At 43.2% G+C, this 22,500-nt stretch overlaps 2 protein-coding genes across 3 annotated transcripts in view; one reads left to right on the top strand and one right to left on the bottom strand.

Moving 5' to 3' along the window:
• rsrc1 (arginine/serine-rich coiled-coil 1) overlaps positions 1–8,317 on the bottom strand; it is a 164,414-nt gene extending 156,097 nt beyond the window's left edge. The window contains exons 1-3 of one of the 2 annotated variants that reach the window (XM_076282759.1): positions 8,241–8,317; positions 7,079–7,336; positions 2,998–3,114 (exon numbers count right to left, since the gene is read on the bottom strand). In XM_076282759.1, coding sequence (XP_076138874.1) covers positions 2,998–3,114; positions 7,079–7,317 — 356 coding nt within the window. In that variant the 5' untranslated portion in view covers positions 7,318–7,336; positions 8,241–8,317. Of the gene's footprint in view, positions 1–2,997; positions 3,115–7,078; positions 7,337–8,030; positions 8,133–8,240 lie in introns of those variants that run through there. The other variant, XM_076282761.1, reaches the window with a different exon arrangement.
• Positions 8,318–11,140: 2,823 nt separating this feature from the next.
• Positions 11,141–17,584, top strand: shox2 (shox homeobox 2). Its single transcript, XM_076281613.1, has 5 exons — positions 11,141–11,570; positions 12,728–12,936; positions 15,025–15,082; positions 15,429–15,517; positions 16,058–17,584. The coding sequence occupies exons 1-5, from the start codon at positions 11,321–11,323 to the stop codon at positions 16,349–16,351; spliced, it is 900 nt and encodes a 299-aa protein (XP_076137728.1). The 5' UTR covers positions 11,141–11,320; the 3' UTR covers positions 16,352–17,584.
• The last annotated feature ends 4,916 nt before the right edge of the window (positions 17,585–22,500 follow it).

Genomic DNA, 22,500 nt, shown 5'->3' with positions numbered 1-22,500 from the left:
CTTGGATTACTTCCACATTGAATTGCATTTTATAACTGTAGGACTGCGGCCATCAAATCCTGCTTACTAAACAGGCCTATTCTGGTGTGTTCTTCTGTTCCAAATGGCTGAAATGTTAGGCCCACATAGGAGAATGTAAAGTCAACTAAGCTACCTGATACAACAATAAATTAGCAAGGTGAAACTAAAAACTAAAACTACAGCAGGCGACTAGGCTAATTAAAAAAAAAAATAATAATAGGCTACTTTAAGGGCGTAGCCAGAAATTATAATTAAGGTGTGCCTGTGAGATTTTAGGTGGCATCAACCCAGTAGGCCTACAAGTGAGGGGCACATATGACGGGTGGAACGCAAATGACCTGCAAAAGTAAACACTATACCGTTAGGCTACTGTCAGTGCTCTCAAACATGATGGCGTAATGACAATCAAAAACAGCACCTTAAAATATGCTACTCGCAAGAATAATTCTTCAGAGGCTGCATCATAGGCTAATTCATTTTAAAACGTTAATGTATCTAATTAGAAAAAAATAAGCCATAAAGCTATTTTAAGTTAGAATAAAAAACTTAGAAAGCAGTGCCTATTTTAGAGATGGGTTTTATTGTAGGTCTAAATCAACACGTGAACTAGGCTTTGTTTATTGATTAGCAAACCGTGTAACCGATTGGCCGAAGTAGCCTGAGCTATTGTTACTTGGGAAAATATCCTTTGAACAGACATCAGGAACCACAATCAGTGAGGAACAGGAATTGCCTCCACTTACTCCTAATTTGCTGTGCAAACAGTCATTTCAGGGTCTCCGATGACGCGTCCATAATGCGCGCTGGCTGCGTTTTGATGGGTGCAATGTGAGGCTAGTGCAAGACGACGGGGCTTGGATTTAAACATGGAAACAATTTCATCATTGATTGCTTTCAGCACCTTCTGGAAAATGGATTTGCCTTAATTTATTTAGAGGGTGAATAAACTTATGAAACAGAAGTATCGTCATGTAATCCATTGATTTCAACAATGTAACTGTATTGTAAATACCAACTATTTAAATTGTAACTTTAACGGAATACAGTTACTCATAATTTGTATTCTGAACACGTAACGCCGGTACACTATGTATTCCGTTACTCCCCAACACTGCGATTATGAGGGGTCCTTGGAGAATTTTCCACTCCATGAGGGGTCCCCGGCCCACAAAAGTTTGAGAACCCCTGCATTAGAGGGGTGGGCTAGGCTAGGCTATCTATCTAGCTGTAGCTGTGCATTAGAGGGGTGGGCTAGGCTAGGCTATCTATCTATCTGTAGCTGTGCATTAGAGGGGTGGGCTAGGCTAGGCTATCTATCTGTAGCTGTGCATTAGAGGGGTGGGCTAGGCTAGGCTATCTATCTGTAGCTGTGCATTAGAGGGGTGGGCTAGGCTAGGCTATCTATCTGTAGCTGTGCATTAGAGGGGTGGACTAGGCTAGGCTATCTATCTGTAGCTGTGCATTAGAGGGGTGGGCTAGGCTAGGCTATCTATCTGTAGCTGTGCATTAGAGGGGTGGGCTAGGCTATCTATCTATCTGTAGCTGTGCATTAGAGGGGTGGGCTAGGCTAGGCTAGCCCAGTCAATTACAGAGCAGGCCAAGCCTGCTGTCATTAAAGCAGCACGGCTACACAACATCACACACCATTAGGCCCCGGGTCAGGCAGAGGACAAGGAGATGGCCATCCATCCATCTATCTATACGGCTATTGGACACACACACGCACGCACACACGCGCACGCGCACACACACACACACACACACACACACACACACACACACAGGCATTTCTACACACACAGAGACATACACAACGCACACGCACACCAGGGACTTATGACCGGCTTCTCAGACCAAACAAATCAGATTCACTGACGCCCAAGTGCCCACAAACAGCGTAAACGCTGTAGGCAAGAGGGTAATTCAGACAGAGTAGAAGAGAGGAGATAGTAGAGGAGAGGAGAAGGGTGTGTGAGGAGAGGAGAGGAGAGGAGAAGGGTGTGTGAGGAGAGGAGAGGAGAGGAGAGGAGAGGAGAAGGGTGTGTGAGGAGAGGAGAGGAGAGGAGAGGAGAGGAGAAGGGTGTGTGAGGAGAGGAGAGGAGAGGAGAGGGGTGTGTGAGTTGGTGAGAACTGCAGAGGATAAAAGAGTTCCTGATACACTCTCAACAAACAGCCATCTGCTTGGATCTGCTATATACATGACGACTATTCTGCTGAGGTCAGCAATTATTTCTCCATATGAAATTCTTCATTAGACTCACAAGCAGAGATTGATGACAGTCATTATGCAAGAGAGAGGAGAGGAGAGGAGGGGAGAAGAGGAGAGGAAAGAGAGGAGAAGAGAAATGGTGACTGCCTATCTCACTTTTAGGATTTAGGCTGGAAACACACCTGGGGGAAGGTCAAGAGCATGGCTCTCTTGGGCTCAGTTCTCAGATCACCTAATTAGTGCTAATTAATGAAATAAACATGGAGATAGCAGCAACGAGCTGCAGGCACCAGACTCTCTCTCACCACACACACACACACACACACACACACACAGACTCTCTCTCACCACACACACACCAGACTCTCTCTCACGCCCATGACTGCTCAGCTCGGTGGTGAGCTTCAAGAGACGCCCACCCTACCCAGACCCCTACCTCTCAGGCAACCTCCAGAACACATCTGCAACCACACACACACACACACACACACACACACACACACTAATACACAGACAATCTCACATCCACACACACATACGCAGAATCACACTCTCACACTCACATCCCACAAACATGTATGCGCAAACACACTCATAGATAGGCCCACCCCACTACACAGAGATATCTGCTCACATACAATACACACACACACACACACACACACACACACACACACACGCGCACACGCACACCCCCACACACACACATACACTCACACACACACACCCACACACACACACACCCACACACACACACAGGGTCGTACCTCCTGTTGCGGCTGCGGGAGCGGCGAGAGCGGTGACCTCGGCCGCGGTCAGTGCTGTGACTCCGTCTCCTGCGTGTGGACTCAGAGGAGGAGCTACTGCTGGAGCGACGCCTCCGTCTGCAAACGGAACACAACACAACAGAATAGAACACGTCAAAATACAACAGAGGGAATAGACTTTCTGTTCAAATAGATCTGATGAAATATTAGCGTGTGTGGGGGGGGGTAGCCATGCTGTTATGTTTAGTTCCAACACACGTTGTTAGGGTCGGGGTAAGTGTTTGAGGCTACAGTTTCCCTTTTTAACTGAGACTGGGTCCTCTGTGTGTGTGAGATGGGAGGGTGTGTGAGTGTGTTTGTGTGTAAGAGAGAGAGAGAGACAAAGGTGCACTATTCCGTTTCAGTTTTAAAACATCATTTCATTTTCAATACATTCTCAGTACGTTCTCAGTTTCACAAGCACTTGTGCAATTTTTGCGAATCCGGACAGGACACCAAAACGGGGGGAGGGGGGTCAATCGAAGCCCAATCACATGACCACTCACACAACTGTCAGCATTGTAATATACATAACAATAACTGCACTTCAAATGCTACCCAAGACAGCAAGGCATGTAAAAGGCAATACGCTTGTATTTCGGTCTCTGTATTGCATTCACCGCTGGCAAGCATTCAAGAAATACCAGACTGACAAGGCCCAATCAGGAAGGGAACTGACCAGGTCCAATCAGGTAGGTAACTGACAAGGCCCAATCAGGCAGGGAACTGACAAGGCCCAATCAGGCAGGGAACTGATAAGGCCCAATCAGGAAGGGAACTTACAAGGCCCAATCAGGTAGGGAACATGGGTTTCAACGTCATCATTTTCAGATGTTTGCCGATACTCTGTCCATATTAAAATGGAAAGCCAGAATTTTCAAACGAATACAGGACTGACAGCATTTTCAAGCAGTATAGTGTAGAAGAGAGGCAAAAACATAAACAAACAACTGTTTATTAACGGAACAGTGTGGATGTAGCCAGAGAGAGAGAGAGAGAGAGAGAGAGAAAGAGAGAGAGAGAGTGAGAGTGTAAAGAGAGAGAGAGATAGAGAGAGAGTGAGAGAGAGAGAGAGAGATATGAGAGAGAGAGAGAGAGAGAGAGAGAGAGAGTGAGAGAGTGAGAGAAAGAGTGTGCGTGTGCGTGTGCATGTGTGTGTGTATGTGTCTGCGCGTATGTGTATGTGTGCGGGCATGTGTGTGTGTGCATGTGTGCGCGCACGTGTGTGTGTGTGTATGTGTCTGTGCGAATGTGTATGTGTGCAGGCATGTGTGTGTGTGTTTGCGTGACGTGTGTGTGCGCGCACAAGTGTGTGTGTGTGTGTGTGTGTGTGTGTGTGTGTGTGTGTGTGTGTGCATGTGTGTGTGTGTGTGTGCACGTGTGGTGTGTGTTTACAGAGGACACTGTAGAGGGTGTTGTCATAAAAGAAGAGATATTTGGCTTCTCTGCCTAAAAGACACTCACAAGGGAACTGACTTATCCCATAAATCTCAGATTTTTTTTTTTTCGCTCAACTATCAAGATCTCTCCCTCTTTCAACTTTCTTCACTCTTTGCTTTTTTATGGATTGTCTTCTGCCATTTCTCAGTGCATTAAGAGGATATAAAAACGCAGTCCCACGCCATAAATAAATAAAGATGTTTCTTAAAATCTCTTGGAGCGATAATTTCATTTATTTTTCCATTTATGAACCAAAACATGGCCTTATTAGATTCCATACCTCCCAGCCAAATGCCACTGGCTCAAGTCACCTTTATTTCACCAGACAGACAGACACACACACACACACACACACACACACACACACACACACATACATACACACACACACACACACACACACACACACAGAGGCAGTGGAGATGAACGAGGCGCATCAGTGATGAAGACAGGCGGGCTCAGAGCGGGCCGCTCAGCGGCGGTTCTGTGGCGGTTCTGTGGCAGGACGGGCCGTTTCATGTCTACCCGCCAGCAAAGGAACGTCATTCCGTTTGTGAGCGGAACCGAGAGCGGCATTCCGGCTGACTGGACCTGGCAGGCATCTTACGCCAGGCACTCTCTCACCGGGCCCCCGGTTACAAGTCATAGTCCTCATTAAGGCTTTTTTACATAGTCCTCATTAAGGCTTTTTTAAAGGCTTCTTTATGTCTTTTTGTTTGTTTTCTCTCTTTATACAAATGAAAAAAATATTGAATTAAAAAATAAGCACGGCTGTAACAAGGGGGAAGATGAAGAAGAGCAAATATGAAAGATGTCCAGATATCTTAGTGTGTGTGTGTGTGTGTGTGTGTGTGTGTGTGTGTGTCTCTCACACACACACACTAACTATAACAATGTCCCAGAAGAAGCCTATAGACCAATGCAATTCAGAACTACAAATGCACATACAAATACATTTTTAAGACACATCACAAAATGTAGAAATATACATGTATGTTTGCATACAAGCACACACACACACACACACACACACACACAAACACTCACACATAAACACACACTCACGCACACACACACATAAAACACACACTCAAAGTGCATGAGCCTCCGTCCTCCACAATGCAGAGCTGCAGATACTCTCACATTCACAATACATTATCATAAAGCCAGCACGCACACAAATACATTAACATGCATACATCAAATAACACATATAGCCCACACGCACTTCCCATCAGCGGCCGCTACTGGAGACTCTTACCATGAATATTACTTTTAAAAGCAATGTGCTTCTCATCAATGGGATCCAAGAAAGACTTAATGACTTTACTACTTTAAATGGGCTCCTATCGGATCTATCAAGCTTAGATTAGTATTTCCCCGAACTTGGAGGGGAAAGTCATTATGATGCCAAGGGGTCATTCATGAGGAGAAATCATCTGCTCGCTAGTCTCAAAAGGTAGAAACACATGTTAAATATATTTAAAGGATGTGTCAGAGAACAGTTATGGGGCATTTCCCCCGACCTGTGGCTGTGGGCCTACTCTCCTCTCCTCCGCGAAGCAAAGGTCACCCCATGAGATGACCTCTGGAGTCAAATCAAGTCAAGTTTATTTATATAGCGCATTTCATACACAGAGGTCATGTGCTTTACATAAACAAAAGCAAACAGTAATAACAAATAAAACCATAGAAGGGCAATATAGTCAAAGAATAGCTCAAAAGGTAAAGATCATAATAAAAAAAAAACAGAAAATGCACAAGGTAAAATCATTTAAAAATGAAGAATAATTAATAAGCAAAAAAACCTGGAGTGTCTAGCATCACCCTGCAACGCCACTCTTAAGCAATGTTGTTAGCTTAGTTTAGCATACAGTAATTTACTAGAAGTGGGTTAAACCAGTTAGCCTATAGTTAGGTTATAGCTAGCCTATAGCTAAAAGGAATTAGTTAACCAGTCCATCATGCAGCAATAGATGACGTCTAAGGATGACAGTGTAACTCACATCCTCCATCCAGGGGAACATATCGGAAATGAGGAAAATCATTAACTGTATTTACGATGAAATGGGCATAACACACAATCCCCTTACATAACAATTTCCTTGACAGTGACAAACACTGTGTGAATCATAGCCTATGTGTCTGTCATTACAGGTGTGTATTCCTCTTCACACAGTTGCTGAATGAACAAAGCCTAATTATCGACTACAGAGCCTTACTAACTATGGAGCCTAACTATCAACAGCATAATGATTGCATTCAGCCCAATGTCCTTATGTCACCTAACATAAGCCAGACAGCCGAGTGCTCCTGTTTGCAAGAAATCAGCTTTGCAGCAGAGACCCACGGCATTACACAATGCTTCACAGAAAACTCACAGCAGTTAACGCACAAACACAGACACATAGAGAAACACACACACACACACACACACACACCTCAGCATTTCTGACCCACTGGCATCTTACACAGTTACATCAACTTTGCCCTCTTGTGTGTGCAGTTCCAAAATGCTGCTCGCTACACTTGCCATCGTACTTTTGATTAACATGATGTGAGTCATGCTTGCAATGGGGTCATCCTGTCAGGTGTTTCCTACCTCTTGTCTCTGTCTCTGTCTCTGTCTCGGTCTCGCTCTCTGTGGCGGTCCCTGTCCCTGTCCCGGTGGCGGTCTCGGTCCCGTGAGCGGGATGTGGACCGGCTCTTCCTGCTGGCCTTCTTGCTGCGGCTGGCCTCGCGTCCGCTGGAGGAGCTGGAGGAAGAGGAGCGGCGGCGGTGCTTCTTCTTCCTCCGACTGCCGCCCCGCTCATCCTCGCTGTCTGACGAGCGTCTGCCCATGGTCACTTACACACACACACTGACAGGTGACAACAGGAGTGTTAGCAAAACATCAACATGTGGAAGCTCACTTCATTCAATGATTAATAAAAAATATCTAGAATCATTACAAAACTCTTAAATAATTTGGCCATATTCAAAATTCAACATAATATCAACTCATATCAGGAGTATGGACATATAAATATCACGTATGAACCTTGAAATTCAGTCAGCTTCCAAACTAGAATGACAACAGATCATGTCCCTTGTAACTGACAAAGCAAATAGGCTGGCATGCATGCAGGCATCATATTGAAACATACTCTGAATGACTTCAATAATAACTATTTATTTATCCTACTGATTACAATAACAGACCTGAAGACAGATTGTGTAGCCAACTAAACCTGCTGCCGGTTACATCCAGCACTTGGCAAATATATGTCGTGTGCCTGCCCTTATTGCTTAGGAGAAACAATGAATGAGCATACACACTTTCTACCAAGAGCTGACTGACTGACTGACTGACACAAACTGTTAAACTAATCAGCTGGTTGATGAGTGTTTCAGATTCAGCTCGTAGGTAGCCAACATTAGCTAACAGGAAAGCTAACTGGCTAACTCCAGGAGCATATACAGCTATTTATTGTTTTATATTTCAGAGATTCAGGAGATTCATGTGAAGTATTTTAGACATACAATATGACACAAGAAATGCGATATAATCAAACCTGAGTGACTAAAGTGGCTAACGTTTGCCACCAAAGTTAGCTTGCTGGATATCTGAGGTGCATAAGACCAAGCATGGTCCTACTGTAAACAACGTGACACAACGTTGGTAAAAACAGATAAAAGAAAAAATGGTATGCTTTAATTCTATTCCTTCTGAAAATTGTGCCTGCCGTAACGATTCATGAAAGGCAGTCTCACAAAAATCTCACCAAATAGAGCACCAGACAACCAACACACAGCGCTGCTGTTTCTTCCCTGCGCGCGCCACACGATTTTGTAGCTCAAGCCACTGCTCAGCAGACCTCACTAGCCAAATCAGAGAACGTCGATGGAAAAAAATACAGACTATTCAATCACAAACAGAGCAGTCGTTCTCTGAATTATAACCATTACAACCATGACATTGTCTCGTCTTTGCCGCTGGTTCTCCTTTGTGATTTAATTTCTACTTTTAAAAAACAAAAAGCTAAATAGTATGTAATAAAAGTAAAAATAAGCGTAACTGTTTTTCGCTCTGTTTCTAAAAATAAGGCAACTATTAGTGCATGCGCGCATCAGGCATAGGCCTACTCAGAACATTAATTAGCCAAAATCAATGATTACAGGACTGGGTTATGAAGTGAGGCAGGCGCAAACATTCACACACACCCGAATAGTTCAGGAAGGAAGAGTCTTGACGCCCATTGTCATGTCATCATGCAACATGGTCACGGAAAGCTGAAAGTGCAAATAAAATAAGAACAGTTTTAAATAAGCCTGAAATTTAAAAAAAGGGAAATGAAACGATTCAACAAATAAAATGTGCAAACACTGACATTTCATTATATAACAAGTATTAACGGTAGGCTGATTGGTGATCCAGTCTAATTACTCTAAAAGAGTTGGACTTTATAAAGGGGGGAAAAAAACTTTCAAAAGTTAATTTAACAACTTCCTGGCTTTGACAATTAGAGACAATTATCCTACGTTATGTTAGTTTTTCAAATCAGTAAACCTTAGAGAGTGCGCAAAAAGCTGCATGGCTAATTTAATCATAGGCCCACTTTTTATTTTCTTGTCTGTAAAAGACCAGCTGTTTATGAAGATAAAAATGCAACAAGAAAATGCAAGATTTGGTGTACACCCTGTCGTTGCCAGCTTCCACCATTTGTTGTGAAAGTATTTATCTGAAGGTGGAATCGGGTTTTACAATGCACTCAAACCCAAACAGAAAACAGTTTTTACACCCTGTTTGGCCAATTTTTCGGTTTGTTTCTACGCCGACCACAAAACACAAAGCAAGACAAAAACACTTTTTATTTATTTATTTATTTTTACTTTTGTGTGGCCCCACTGAATTTGTTAATAGGCAAGGGAATCTAAAGGAATTCTCAGTGTTGTCTTAAAGTGAACACTTGTGTGTTGTCTTGTTTTTAAAAACATTCTCAAGGTCGATATAACATTTTTTCACGTGGTACAACACGGGTGAGTCGGTCAAAAGCTATAGTCTCACAGAGCTGAATACATTATGAAGTTCTAGCTATAGTAAGACAGTAGACGCGCAAGTTATGGAATGCTCAAAAATGGTTAGGGTGGGATTCGTGTGTCATGGATATTCAAAATATAGCCTAATTGATTTCCGCTATAAGCATGACGAGGGCACCGGATAGTGAAATGAGAATATAGTGAGGGCAGCAAAGAAAACAATGAGTGCACGCGATTCTTGAGAGCAGACCGCATTAATAATTAATTGTGTGAACTATTGGAAACCCGCAAGAGCAAACAGCATTTTTATGGATAATCAATAAAACGCGCTTAATTTTGCTTCACAATTGCAAATGAGCTTAAAGCTGTAGGCCTATCTAATTTCTTATTGTAGTCGTCTATTTCTTTTATTATTAAATCGCTATATCCCCACGGCATACCGTTACCTTCACAGCGAATAGGGAATTATTTATTTATTTAGTAAATATGTAACAATTTCAATAGGCAAGTCTGCTTAAGCAAAAATAATTAACAGACCCCGTGGCAACGCGTCACAATAAAACACCCCTTAATAAATCGTTTAGCAGCAGATTAGGAGCCTGTAAGAGTTGCAGCGAATCCTTAGAGACTTGAAAATATTAACCATTACAAACGCTCTTCCATTTAAATACGTGGCTTGTGAAATGTCAACTAACCAGCGCAAATTGGTTTGTGCAAGTGTTTGCGTAATCATGGAATGTGTGGGCCTACAATCTGCACTAAATGGTGTATACTAAATGAAACATCATCTCTTTTTCGAAGCCAAGTAAATTGAAAAGACGAGCAAATTAAGCCTATTATAATAATAATAATTATTATTATTATCATTACTATTATTATCATTATTATTCATATTATCATTATTATAAAAGGCTGCATATTTAAAGATATGAGTGCAAATATAGCTTTGTCTATACCAGTTGTCTTATTCATTTCATATATCAAAATACTTCATTGTTTAAAATATAGGCCTATGAAGGAAAGGTTTAATGTGTCACAAATGATCGCTCACTAAAGTACACCACTGAAATCTCTTGTGAATGAAGAAGGCCAAAATGACTCATTACGCCAAGGACTGTGCTACTGTGTCCTGTCACGCCGCGCGTATTTAGCCTACCATGCGCGCTTCCCTCACATGTTGGTTTGTCTGCTCTTTACCTTGCCCGGTAGCGTCTTTGTCGCTGTCTCTTTTTTTCCTGAGCACTTCAAAAAGATGTTGAGGAGGCTCCTGCGCCCATGTGTTCCCCTCGGCACGGGCTTGTCATTTTCGGTTTTGGCCACGCCCCTGCAGAGATCCTGCCCATCTCCATGAGATTTCAAAAAACTAACTCAGGACAATAGCAGGGAAGGCACGCTTAATTCAATTAATTTGTCCGTCTTGTCAATCTCGGATAAATGGCCAATGGCAACCTCGTAAGAATGATCTGAAATCTGAGGGGTTGATAAGGTTTTCCCACCCTGTCAGTGCGCGGCTGAGGAACGGGGACTCTTCCCGGCTTCCTGAGGGGAGGTAATTTGCACGGATCAAGGGGCAGGCGTTGCGAAGTATAAATAGTGTGACTTCAATAGCGGATCACCAGCAGGTCTCTACTCCACACAAGAAGAATTGGCCGAGATCTTGTACGTTTAGAGGAACGCGGGCTAAAGAGTTGCCAACGACATCACCCCGCATTTAGGTCGACAAAAACGAAATACTATTGATGTCTTATCGCGGGCTGTTGTGGTGGGACTGAGAAACCGAGAGTGAGTGAGAGCGAGAAGACCTTTTTTTAAAACTGGAGCAGTGATGGAAGAACTCACCGCATTTGTGTCTAAATCTTTTGACCAGAAAGTGAAGGAGAAGAAGGAAGTGATCACGTACCGGGAAGTGCTCGAGACCGGTGCATCGGTACGAGGCAGGGAAGGTCTTAATCCCGAACCCACTCGCGAGGAGGTGACTACTATTGCGCGAGGAGGAGCGCGATCGCCGGCCAGGGAAGCGGACATGCTCGGGCCAGAGAGGATGAGGGAATCAAGCAGCCCTAAACTCATTGACGGTAAATACACACATTTTATGCTCTTTAGCAATTTTAGAAAGTCGTCAACAATAGTGGCATCTAAATTAGAAATAAACAGAATTGTGAGTGAAGGCTTGTGTGTAGTTTAGTTTAGCTGTTGTTTGGTTCGAAGTGCAGAAGGGCTGATAGATTTTTCCGAACAATTTCAAAGTAATATGAGAAATAGTTTCCCAAAATGAAAAACAATTAAATCACAAGTTCTTTAAAAATGCTGAGAAGATATTCGTTATCAGTTTGTTTCATCTGCCATGCACTCGTTGAGTTCGTGAAGAATTTCTTCATTTCCAAAAGTATTTGCATGTCCTATGTAAAACACTATACAGAAATATATAGACCTATTAAAATAAATGAAGTACAGAGTGCATGCCATGAAGGTCGGACGCACCTGTCAATTGTCTTTGTTATGCAAAGACCTTCAAATACGAGCTTCAAAATCATGCCCAGTCTAAAATATATAGATCCAACTATACTATGTAAAAAATACTGGATGGTGAAAACATAATATAAAGTGTTATTAATTTAAGAATGAATGGATAGTCTTACTATCAGCAGGGCAAACCATTCAGAATCCTGCAATAAGTTTTATATTTAAATAAGCCTAAAGGCCTGCAATGTAAAGACTGGCGTAAAGAAAATATGGCTAATAATAATAATAATAATAATAATAATAATAATAATAGTAATAATAATAATGGTGATGGATTGTGTAACCTATTAGGAAATAATAATGTAGCAGTTAAGGTCTCAAGACAACATTGAGCATTCAAGTGTTTTGTTATTGAATTTACTATGAGGATACACCGCTTTTAACCCGCAGCTTGCTCCAAATGCGAACAGTAATAAGCATGTCGTGGCCGTGTTGCTCTAAAATGCTTTATGCATATGTATAAGGAATAAATAATTTAAGCCCTCTCTGCAGGAGTACAAAACATCAGTGACCGATCTGTGTGATGCTGAGGGAGAGCCATGTGATCGTTTTAAAGGTTGCCCATGTGGGGACTACACTGTTGTCCCAACAACGCATGAAAGTCAAGGCCTCGACTGCTTTTTTACCTTTTCATTGAAATGCTTCTGACTTTCCCTCATCTCTGACTTTCTCTCTTTCATTTTTCCCCCATTGTGTATCCCCCGTGAAGGCAACCCGGATATGAAAGAACGAAAAGAGGACTCTAAAGCGGTGGAGGATGAGAGCCAAACTAAAATCAAGCAGCGGAGAAGTCGGACTAACTTTACTCTGGAGCAACTCAACGAGCTGGAGAGGCTTTTCGACGAGACGCACTACCCGGACGCCTTCATGCGCGAAGAACTCAGCCAGCGACTGGGGCTTTCGGAAGCCCGCGTCCAAGTAAGCAGCTTTCTCTTGTTTTAAGGGGATTTGTAACGCTGCATTTGGCTGGAGCCAGTACCAAGATGGGGGGCTATCGGCGCATGGATGCAGTAGTCCAGGGGATATAAAATGTCGAGTTGCTTTCCGGGTGGTGTTTTGATATGAGAGTGAGATGGAATAAAAGGAAAATGTCCTCTCGTTAAATTTTTAGCGCGTGGAACACACTGCGTCTCTGGAGAGGAGGATGTATTGACACTGCGCTTGGTTTATTCATGGCTATTCAGCATTTCTCTCTGATGTGCCACACAGACACCAACCCTCGGTAGGACGCGAACAAATCTGCTGATTTGACACTGGTAAAAAAAACCTTGGTTTTTGAAAATATTAAAGTTAAACGTGCAAAAGACCACTAAAGCGGTTAGTACTGATTGTTTTTAGACGTGTGTGGGTCTCTGTGTGCATTTACAATATTTGAGCACAGCGGCTAAAGTGTTTATTTTCAGAGGAGCTAGTGTTGTAATGGATAAGGCCATTGCACCAGTCTACAGTGAAACGTCCACATAAATGCATGGACATTTTGAAACATAAATTTCTAATGTCTTGGCTTCACAGACATCTGCAAACGAAATAGATTTTCTTTCTTTCCATCTTTCTTTCTTTCTTTTTGTATTGGGAAAGACCATCTGCACAGAAACATAATAAGCCCCTTCGTCAGAGGTAGATCTGTAATAGGAGAAAGGAAATTGAACCGCATAATGACAATGAACATAGCCATACGTTGGTTCTGATGTGATTTATCAAAAGGAATATCTGCTCTCTGCCTCTGTCGTTCACACAATACCAGCATAGGGGCACGAGAAGGGGGATTATTCCTTCTCTCGTTTGTACGTCTTTTCTGGTTATTATAAAACAGACGATAAAGACCTCCGCGAAGAAAAAGTTAAATGAGTGGCTTTTTCTGCCGCTTCACCAAGAGCTAGCTGGAATTTCACCAAAGTGTATTGTGTCCCAAACACGGAGAGAGCACGGGGCACATCTTGGGATTTACATAAATTATGTATAATTTTTGCAAATAAAGATCCAGTGTGCCCTGAGTTCTCTGTATCAAAATAATAAAACCGCCACATTCTGTATCATCGCCGTGGTTTGAGCGGTTGCTGTCATTCAAGCTGTCACTATATCTTTTAAAGAAGGAAGATAATATTGGACATGAAGGAGATCATTGGGCGCCTTCTGGTCGTGTTTTGCAACGGTTGTAGCCAGTGCAATGCGAGTATTGATCGATTATAAATATCGACAATACAAAAGCATATTCATATTGATCAGCCAAGACTATTTATGTTAAAGGGATGATGAAACATTCTTTGTAAAGCCCAGTAAAGTGAAATTGATAAACTGTGTGGGTTAATTTATCCAAGGCTCTGTGGGGATTCAAAGTAGATTAACATAGTAATGAGACAAATAATCTGCTCTCTCCGATAGGACTAGGCTACTCATAACAAAAAAATAATGCTTTCCAAAGAACATTTACAGCGGAAAAAAACACGTAGGCCTATCTTCAAAAAGGCTTTGTACTTGACTTGTTATGACAGTAATTAAACGAAACTGCAATGCATTAAACGCATCAGTAACATAAATTTCCTTGCAGATAAAGGTAATTAATTTAACCGGCTACTAATGAGGGGACCTTCGTCAGATCGCCTGGCTCAGATGTCCAAAGCTGAAATCTCATGCTGGTATTCGGTATCAGAGAGTCAATTTGGGTCTTCTGGGATGGTAATCTATTGAAAGATGAAACCGGTGCTGAGAATGTTATTTATTATGGAGCAATTTAGGCTGCACATTTCGATCAAGCGTGTCCTCTCTGGCGTTATTTATTAAATTTGTGATTTCGGGTTTTTTGTGGTCAACTGGCCGTTTTCAATTTCACTTTACTGCCGAAGTGTTGTAAATGTAATAATTAAAATATGGGGTTAAGCGGCATTAATATTTCAGTGCTCCTCGGGAATAGTGCTATTCCGCGGTTGTTGTCTTTTTGAGAGGATTTACACGTGCCCTCACAAGCAGCTGTCAATCATGGCCACTAATTAATTTCTCTCCCCGCAGGTCTGGTTTCAAAATCGGAGGGCCAAGTGCAGAAAGCAAGAAAATCAGTTACATAAAGGTGTGTTATACTCTTTACTCCCAGTATAGCCACTCCTATGTTCTGTAATTATTCTATTTGGAAGATGCAGTCAATGATATGTTTAGATTTTAATGTTTTGACCTTGAAAAAATAAACTAAAACATGCTTTTTGGTAGCTGAAACATTTTGTTTTGGTGTTTGCGATATGTAGATCACATACATGTTTTAAAATGCTTTTGATTTCAGTAGCCTATACTGTAACATTAAGCGAGCATAGTGGTGCCATTTAGTCGGAGTCACTGTTTACTGTTTCCAGAGACTCTTTTCGTTAAGGTCCCAACAGCGGGGCAGCTGAACATCCGACTCAAATTGCGTCTCTTTGCAGGGGTACTCATTGGAGCTGCGAATCAGTTTGAAGCGTGTCGTGTCGCGCCATATGTCAACGTGGGAGCTTTGCGGATGCCATTCCAACAGGCAAGTCACTTTCAAGCCTGTGGTCTTTGACAAATCGAATGCCCAGAGTGTCGCCTTGGCACAGGTCACGTCCAACTGTTGTGGGATGGATACTGGTTTTCAAAGTGCTGTCAATTGCTGACACTTTTTCTAGAATCAAATTTCATTAGGATGTTTAGGCCTTAAGAGGAAAGTCTGTAGCCCATCTGACAGTAACAAAAACCTCATCAATAGTATACAGATCTTATTTCTCTATGATATCCCCTTACAGTCATTTACATTGCAAATTACATTGACAGTAATTTATATTAACATTACATTTACACTGTGAACTATAGGCCTAGCCTGCATTACAGAATTAGTTTTCCCGGCAAAAGGAGGGAATGCAGTAGGCTCCATTTGTAGCTGTAGACATAAGCTAGCGTGACCACGGATCTCACAGTGGTTAAAGATAGGCTATGATGCCGTTTTCACCCACAACATTAATGCTGAATCGATAACAGGCGGGCCTCTTATCAAGTTAATGTGTTTCTCCCTCTCTCCCCATCCGTGCGTCCGTAGGATAGTCATTGCAACGTGCCGCCCTTCTCCTTTCAGGTGCAGGCTCAACTGCAGTTGGACAGCGCAGTGGCCCACGCGCACCATCACCTGCACTCGCACCTGGCGGCGCACGCGCCCTACATGATGTTTCCCGCCCCGCCATTTGGATTGCCCCTGGCGACGCTCGCGGCGGAATCCGCGTCTGCTGCATCGGTGGTGGCGGCGGCTGCAGCGGCCAAAAACAACAACAAGAACTCCAGCATCGCAGACCTGAGACTGAAGGCCAAAAAGCACGCGGCTGCACTTGGACTGTGACACGCGGCATGCGCGCAACATGTTCTGCGCAACTGGCCGAGGGTCTCCGGCGGCGCAGAGCACAGCAGCGGCTGGCGTGCAATGTTAAACACAACACAAGGACCTTATTTATGTTTCACGAAGGACAAACAAGTATAGGACAACTACAAGGATAGGCTATTTATGAAATATAAACAACGCAAATAAACTGTGAAATCGACAAAAACTCTGGATTCTCCAGGAGGGAACTGGTGTATTTACACAGTTTCACTATTTAGAGGAAGTTTAGAGGCAAGGAGAGGCAACGGCAAGATAAGGAGAAAAAAAAGAGATGTCTACAAAGACGAGTAAACGCTAACGCAGCTGGGACGTTCGACTTCGTGTGACAAGGCGAACTATTCTGCAGTTTTGCTTTAATACATTATTCGTTGACTTTGAAAAAAGAGGCTGGCCTCGTTTTATGTGAAACACGAGTTTCCCCTCACTAAGGAAACGTGGATATTTGTGAACAACAACAGAGGAAACCATGAGAGATGGAGGGTGTTTTCTCATTGCCAAATGAGATCCACACCAAACAGTGTTGCATGAATTTCTTTCCTCACGGATGACTTGATTTTGAACACCATTTCATATCCATGGCTCCTTTCATGGACAATTGCCAATTGAGGAACTTAAAGCACTTGAATGTTATCGGGGTTCGGGGCGTTTAGCCAAGGGATTTTGAGCGCTGGGTGAAGTGATTCTGGTCATGGCAAACTTACCACAAAAGGACTTAATAATCTTGTTTAAGTGTGTTGAATTTTACCAAGACGACCAGATACTCCATTCAATGCAGTGTCCACGTAAACTGAAGTCCAAATGTAAGGTATTGTAACAGTGATATAGTATTAGGCCAAACAGCTTCCTCCCAAGTTACTAAATTCGGTGATATGGTACGGGAACATGTAAAATATGTTAATACACAAGATACAAAATTATTTGGGCTATTTTGTGCTTCAAGGACATATTGTGGGAACATTTAGGGTTTTCATGTTTGATTTTTCTCCGTGATTAAAACCATGTGGATTATCTATGTAATAATGTTGATGTTTTTATAACGTTGAAAGTAAAACGTACCTCTGCAGCAATCAAGGGACTCCTTACATGTCATTTGAATCATTTTGGCATTTTTAATTACTTTATGTTTAATGTGAAACGTGAACTCACCTGACCACAACGTTTTCAAGTCATAGTACAATAAATCAACAAAACTTTTCTACAGCGTTGTTCCTTTTGTGTGTGAATTATGTTAAAAATAGGTCTATACAATAGCCGTTATTTTCCGTTATATAACGTTTATATCTAGTGGGTCACGTCTGTTTGAACGATACATGCATGGCAGAGGGATAGGCTATTTAATAACCTAACTTTTAAAGGCCTACATTTTACAAAAACTAAGGCGTAAACTCTGATGTAATATTGCTTGCATATTATGATTATACATTTTAACATTTTGATAAGACAATCATTTGACTTTATTGATGGCACAGTATTCTACATTTCAGGATTGTAGTTATTATAGGCCTACACTAAGGCAATTTGTAGCCTACACGTGGGCACAAACTATATTTTGTTCCAAATAATATTGGAACAGGCTTTCGCATATCCAAGCCTATAATAACAAGTAGGATAAGGCTAATTGATTCACACATTTTGATGCTACCTTAATGGCTGCCCGGAGGCCAAGCAGGCTGCAGGAAATGAGTGTCACAGTAGCCTGTTTAAGCGTTTTTCAAGAAGACTGAAAAGTCTGCCTTGTAGGGCCATCGTAGTCGAGCCTAGCCTACATAATTCGCGCTCAGCGTCTCTTTCCGGTGTGGTCCTTACTAAAGTTATTGACTTTTCAAAGGATGTTTCTCAAACGATATACTCGATTCGTACATGTACCTGGCTGAATCCATGTTCCTGAAATTTTTGTCCGTCACGTTTGAGCATGCGTGAGATGACTATGACTGGTATGACTGGATTGGCACAGGTGATCCTTATTAGAAAGAACATCAACGAAAACACAATGCAAGTTAAAATAAAAATGAGAAAGAAAAACAATTAAATGGCTGGGCTGAATTTGTATTCTCGTGGGATGAACATTAAATACTAATTAAAATATGTATTATTTTATTATCTAATGAAGTAGAAAATGTAGGCCTAATGATGCACATACATACATTATTGCTCTTACATCGTCAGTGAATACATCCTACACAATATGTTAGGCGCTAAAACGTGGTGCGTTAAGGGGGGTAAGAGCAGTCCAAATGGGCCGCTGTCCCATAACGTGCAAATGTGTGCAGATATACAGTAAATAGATATTAAAGGTTGTGCGCAATTTCAGGCTGCTTATGCAACATTGCTTAAACCAACTAAAATGATTTATTTTTTCGAATAACCTTAACAGAGGCTACAACTATGGGGGTATACTATGGTGAAACACTGCGGGCATTTTTGTTCACTTTTATCAGCATTACATGCAATATCATTCGAGTTATCACTGCGCTACAAAAGAAAAAAAAACATTTAGGAGTAGGCTACAACGTGGAGAGACAAGCCTCTGGCGACATAACCCTTGCTCAACAATGCCTCTTTGTTTAGCGAAAAGCTCTGCACATAAGCTCTCCAGTCTACAGGACACGAGCCCTAAACACCCACTTAACAACAGTGCACAGCTAGTCACTCGCAACTTGTCTCACAGTAGCCTGCTGGATTCTGTAATAAACAAATAACTTGGACCTTATTTCCCGCGCACCATTTAGAGACGTAAAGCTAGCTACCCCTGCAGACTTCAACAGGACAGCAGCATGTCCTCAGCTATTAATTAATGTTACTTTAACCGGTGCATTGAGTAAAGAGTGCTTGTGGATCTGGCTTTTGGGTAGAGTACAGACGCCACTGGTATTGAATTATTGATTGGCACTGTTGCTGCTGGTGGTGGTGGAGGAGACGGGCCAGTGAATGTGGCTGGCGGTGCAGGACTGCTGCAGTAGGAGACAGTCAGCCACACTTAATGCCTAATGGAGGCCCGCGCCTCGCCTGTACAACCTCGGCCAGGTCCCGTCCCGCGTGCAAGTGATAGCATGAGGGGCTGGTGTCCAGCAACTGCATCAGAATAGTTCATTGTTTGTGTGTGTGTGTGTGTGTGTGTGTTAGGAGACCATTTCTTATACATCAAACACACCACAAACAACCACAACTAAGGATTAGTATCTTTCTTTTCTATTTTGTGTGCTTGAACAAACTGTGTTCATGCTTATCTGAGAGGTATACTTTATGTATCTCCGTGATACACGTATATATCTATGCATATCCAGTATGCACTGGTCTTTGGTGTATGTGTGTGGGTTTGTGAGAGTTTGTTTTTTGTCAAATAATGCAAATGTGCATGAATATTTTTGATCATGTATATTTCACTGCACATGTGAATATGTTTATGTGTTCATGTGTGTATGTAAGTAAGTATGTATGTATGTAAGTAAGTATGTATGTATGCATGTATGTATGTACGTGTGTTTGTGAGTACATTGTATGTATGTATGTACAGTATGCCCTGTATACATACTATATATGTGTAAGTTAAGATGAATATATACCGTATGTATGTAATATACTGTGAGCATACGTAAGTGTGAGCGCATGTGTGCGTGTTTGTGTGAGGGTAAGAGAGGAAAAGAGAATGTGTGTGTGTGAGAGAGAGTGAGAGTGAGAGCAGTAGAGAGAGCTCATGTGTGTGGCCTGTCAGATTGCTCTATCAGTCATGATGCGGAGAGAGAGAGAGAGAGGGAGAGAGAGAGAGAGAGGGAGGGGGGGAGAGAGAGAGGGAGAGAGAGAGGGAGAGAGAGAGAGAGAGAGGGAGGGGGGGGAGAGAGAGAGGGAGGGAGAGGGGAGAGGGGAGAGAGAGAGAGAGAGAGAGGGAGAGAGAGAGAGAGAGAGAGAGAGAGAGGGAGAGAGAGAGAGAGAGAGAGAGAGATGGAGAGAGAGAGAGAGGGGGGGGAGAGAGAGAGGGAAAGAGAGAGAGAGGGAGAGAGAGAGGGAGAGAGAGAGAGGGAGAGAGAGAGGGAGAGAGAGGTTCTAAGAGCAGGAGGAGACACCAGGACGGGGACAGTGAAGTGCCTGTGTGATTAGTGATGGAGACAACTCCTCCATGTCTGAGACTCACTCCTCTCCTCTCCACACACACTCCACCCTCCACACACACTACAACACACTCCACCCTGCACACACACTCCTCCATGTTTGTCTCTCTGCTCTCCACATCCTCCACCACACCGCCAAAGGGAAGCCCAAACACACGCCAGACCTGGGCCAGACCTGGGCCACATCATGCCCGGCTCTCGGTTGGACCTGTTCCAGAATCATCCTTCTGCGCTCAGTACACCAATTCACCAGACAGACAGCAAAGGACTCTGAATCCTTCACTCCACCCTACAACACACACTCCACCCTCCACACACACTCCAACACACACTCCAACACACTCCACCCTTCAACACACTCTACCCTCCACACACACTCCACCCTCTACACACACTCCAACACACTCCACCACACTCCACACACACTCCAACACACTCCACACACACTCCACCCTTCAACACACTCCACCACCCTCCAACACACTCCACACACACTCCACCCTTCAACACACACTCCAACACACTCCACCACACACTCCAACACACTCCACCCTCCACACACCCTCCACCCTCTACACACACTCCAACACACTCCACCTTTCAACACACTCCACCACACTCCACCCTCTACACACACTCCAACACACTCCCCCCCATTCCTCCATGTTTGGGTCCGTCTTTTCTCCAAATCTTCCCCAGCCTGCCCAATGGGGAGCCTCAGCCCCATCCAGCCCATACATTTCGCCGGGCACACGCCACAGCTGGACCACACCTGGGCCCCATCAGGACCGGCTCTTGGTTGGGTCTGGACCAGAATCATCCGTCTGTGTTCACCAGACAAACAGCAAAGTACTCTGGGTCCTGGCTCACCTTTGATCCAATCATGATTCAGTTCTGTTATGGCTTTCACCCGGTCTTCATCCAGCTCTGTCCTGGTTTCGATCTGGCCTTGATCCGGTTCTGTCCTAATTTCGATCTGGTCTTGATCTGGTTCTGTCCTGGTTTCGATCTGGTCTTGATCCGGTTCTGTCCTAATTTCGATCTGGTCTTCATCCAGCTCTGTCCTGGTTTCGATCTGGTCTTGATCCGGTTCTGTCCTGGTTTTAATCCGTGCCCGATTTGGCTCTGTACCGGTTTTGATCTGGTCTTGATCCGGTTCTGTCCTAGTTTCGATCTGGTCTTGATCTGGTTCTGTCCTGGTTTCGATCTGGTCTTGATCCAGTTCTGTTCTGGCCCTGATTCTGCAAACATGCGGCCCGTTTCCGAAGCTCTCTCCATTCTCTCTCTTTCTTGCTTTCTCTACTTCCTTTACTCTGCCAGTCAATCACATGCAACCTCTCCTGCTTTACATCCAACCAGCTACGAGCTAAAAAAAAACAACAAGCCTTACGTTTCTCTTCATCTAACCTTACTGACAGGAGGGCATCTAAAGTTGAAGTTGAAGTTGACTGGTATTTAACAGACGGTTTTATCCAAAGGGACACAGACTCAAAATGGCAGGCTCGGGAATTAAACCCATGTTGAATGATTGTCAGGCGGTGACTTTACCATGGTTGCACCACACCTACAAATAACACTACAGTTACACTAGTTATGCCAAATACATTTATACTGTATGTGACGCCCTTAATACTGGCGAACCCTCTGGTTTTGTCATTTTTGCCCTATGATTGTGGATATGACTTCCAGCCACAGTACCTTTGGAACATTACACTTGACGGGAACTCGACAGGAAATCTTGGCAGCTGATGTAATGAGAACAGTCCTTATTGAGGCTGTCTAAAGTCAGACACAGCGTAGTACATTAGACATCCTGAAATTAAAAAAAAATACCTCAAAGGGAGAATAAGTGTGTGTGTGTGTGTGTGTGTGTGTGCGAGAGAGAGAGAGAGGGAGAGAGAGAGAGAGTCTTGTGTGGGGGTGTGTTAACTTACGTGTTAAGTGTGTCTGTTTGAATGGATCAGGTGAAAAGCCCCTCAAATCAAATCCTTACAGCAGTTACGG

Source organism: Alosa pseudoharengus, unplaced genomic scaffold (assembly GCF_046254945.1).
Source record: "Alosa pseudoharengus isolate Yale_2024_CS ecotype anadromous, Long Island Sound unplaced genomic scaffold, YU_APseudo_1.1 YU_APseudo_1.1_scf_13, whole genome shotgun sequence".
Taxonomy (NCBI): domain Eukaryota; kingdom Metazoa; phylum Chordata; class Actinopteri; order Clupeiformes; family Clupeidae; genus Alosa; species Alosa pseudoharengus.
This window is presented reverse-complemented; position numbering and strand designations above follow the sequence as displayed.

What these genes read in the sequence shown, in the direction of transcription:
- shox2 (XM_076281613.1), top strand. Translation starts at nt 11,321, where the DNA reads ATGGAAGAACTCACCGCATTTGTGTCTAAATCTTTTGACCAGAAAGTG. An exon ending in CAGCCCTAAACTCATTGACG is followed by an intron (nt 11,571 to 12,727) that starts GTAAATACACAC and finishes TCCCCCGTGAAG; the next exon opens with GCAACCCGGATATGAAAGAA. An exon ending in TGCGGATGCCATTCCAACAG is followed by an intron (nt 15,518 to 16,057) that starts GCAAGTCACTTT and finishes GTGCGTCCGTAG; the next exon opens with GATAGTCATTGCAACGTGCC.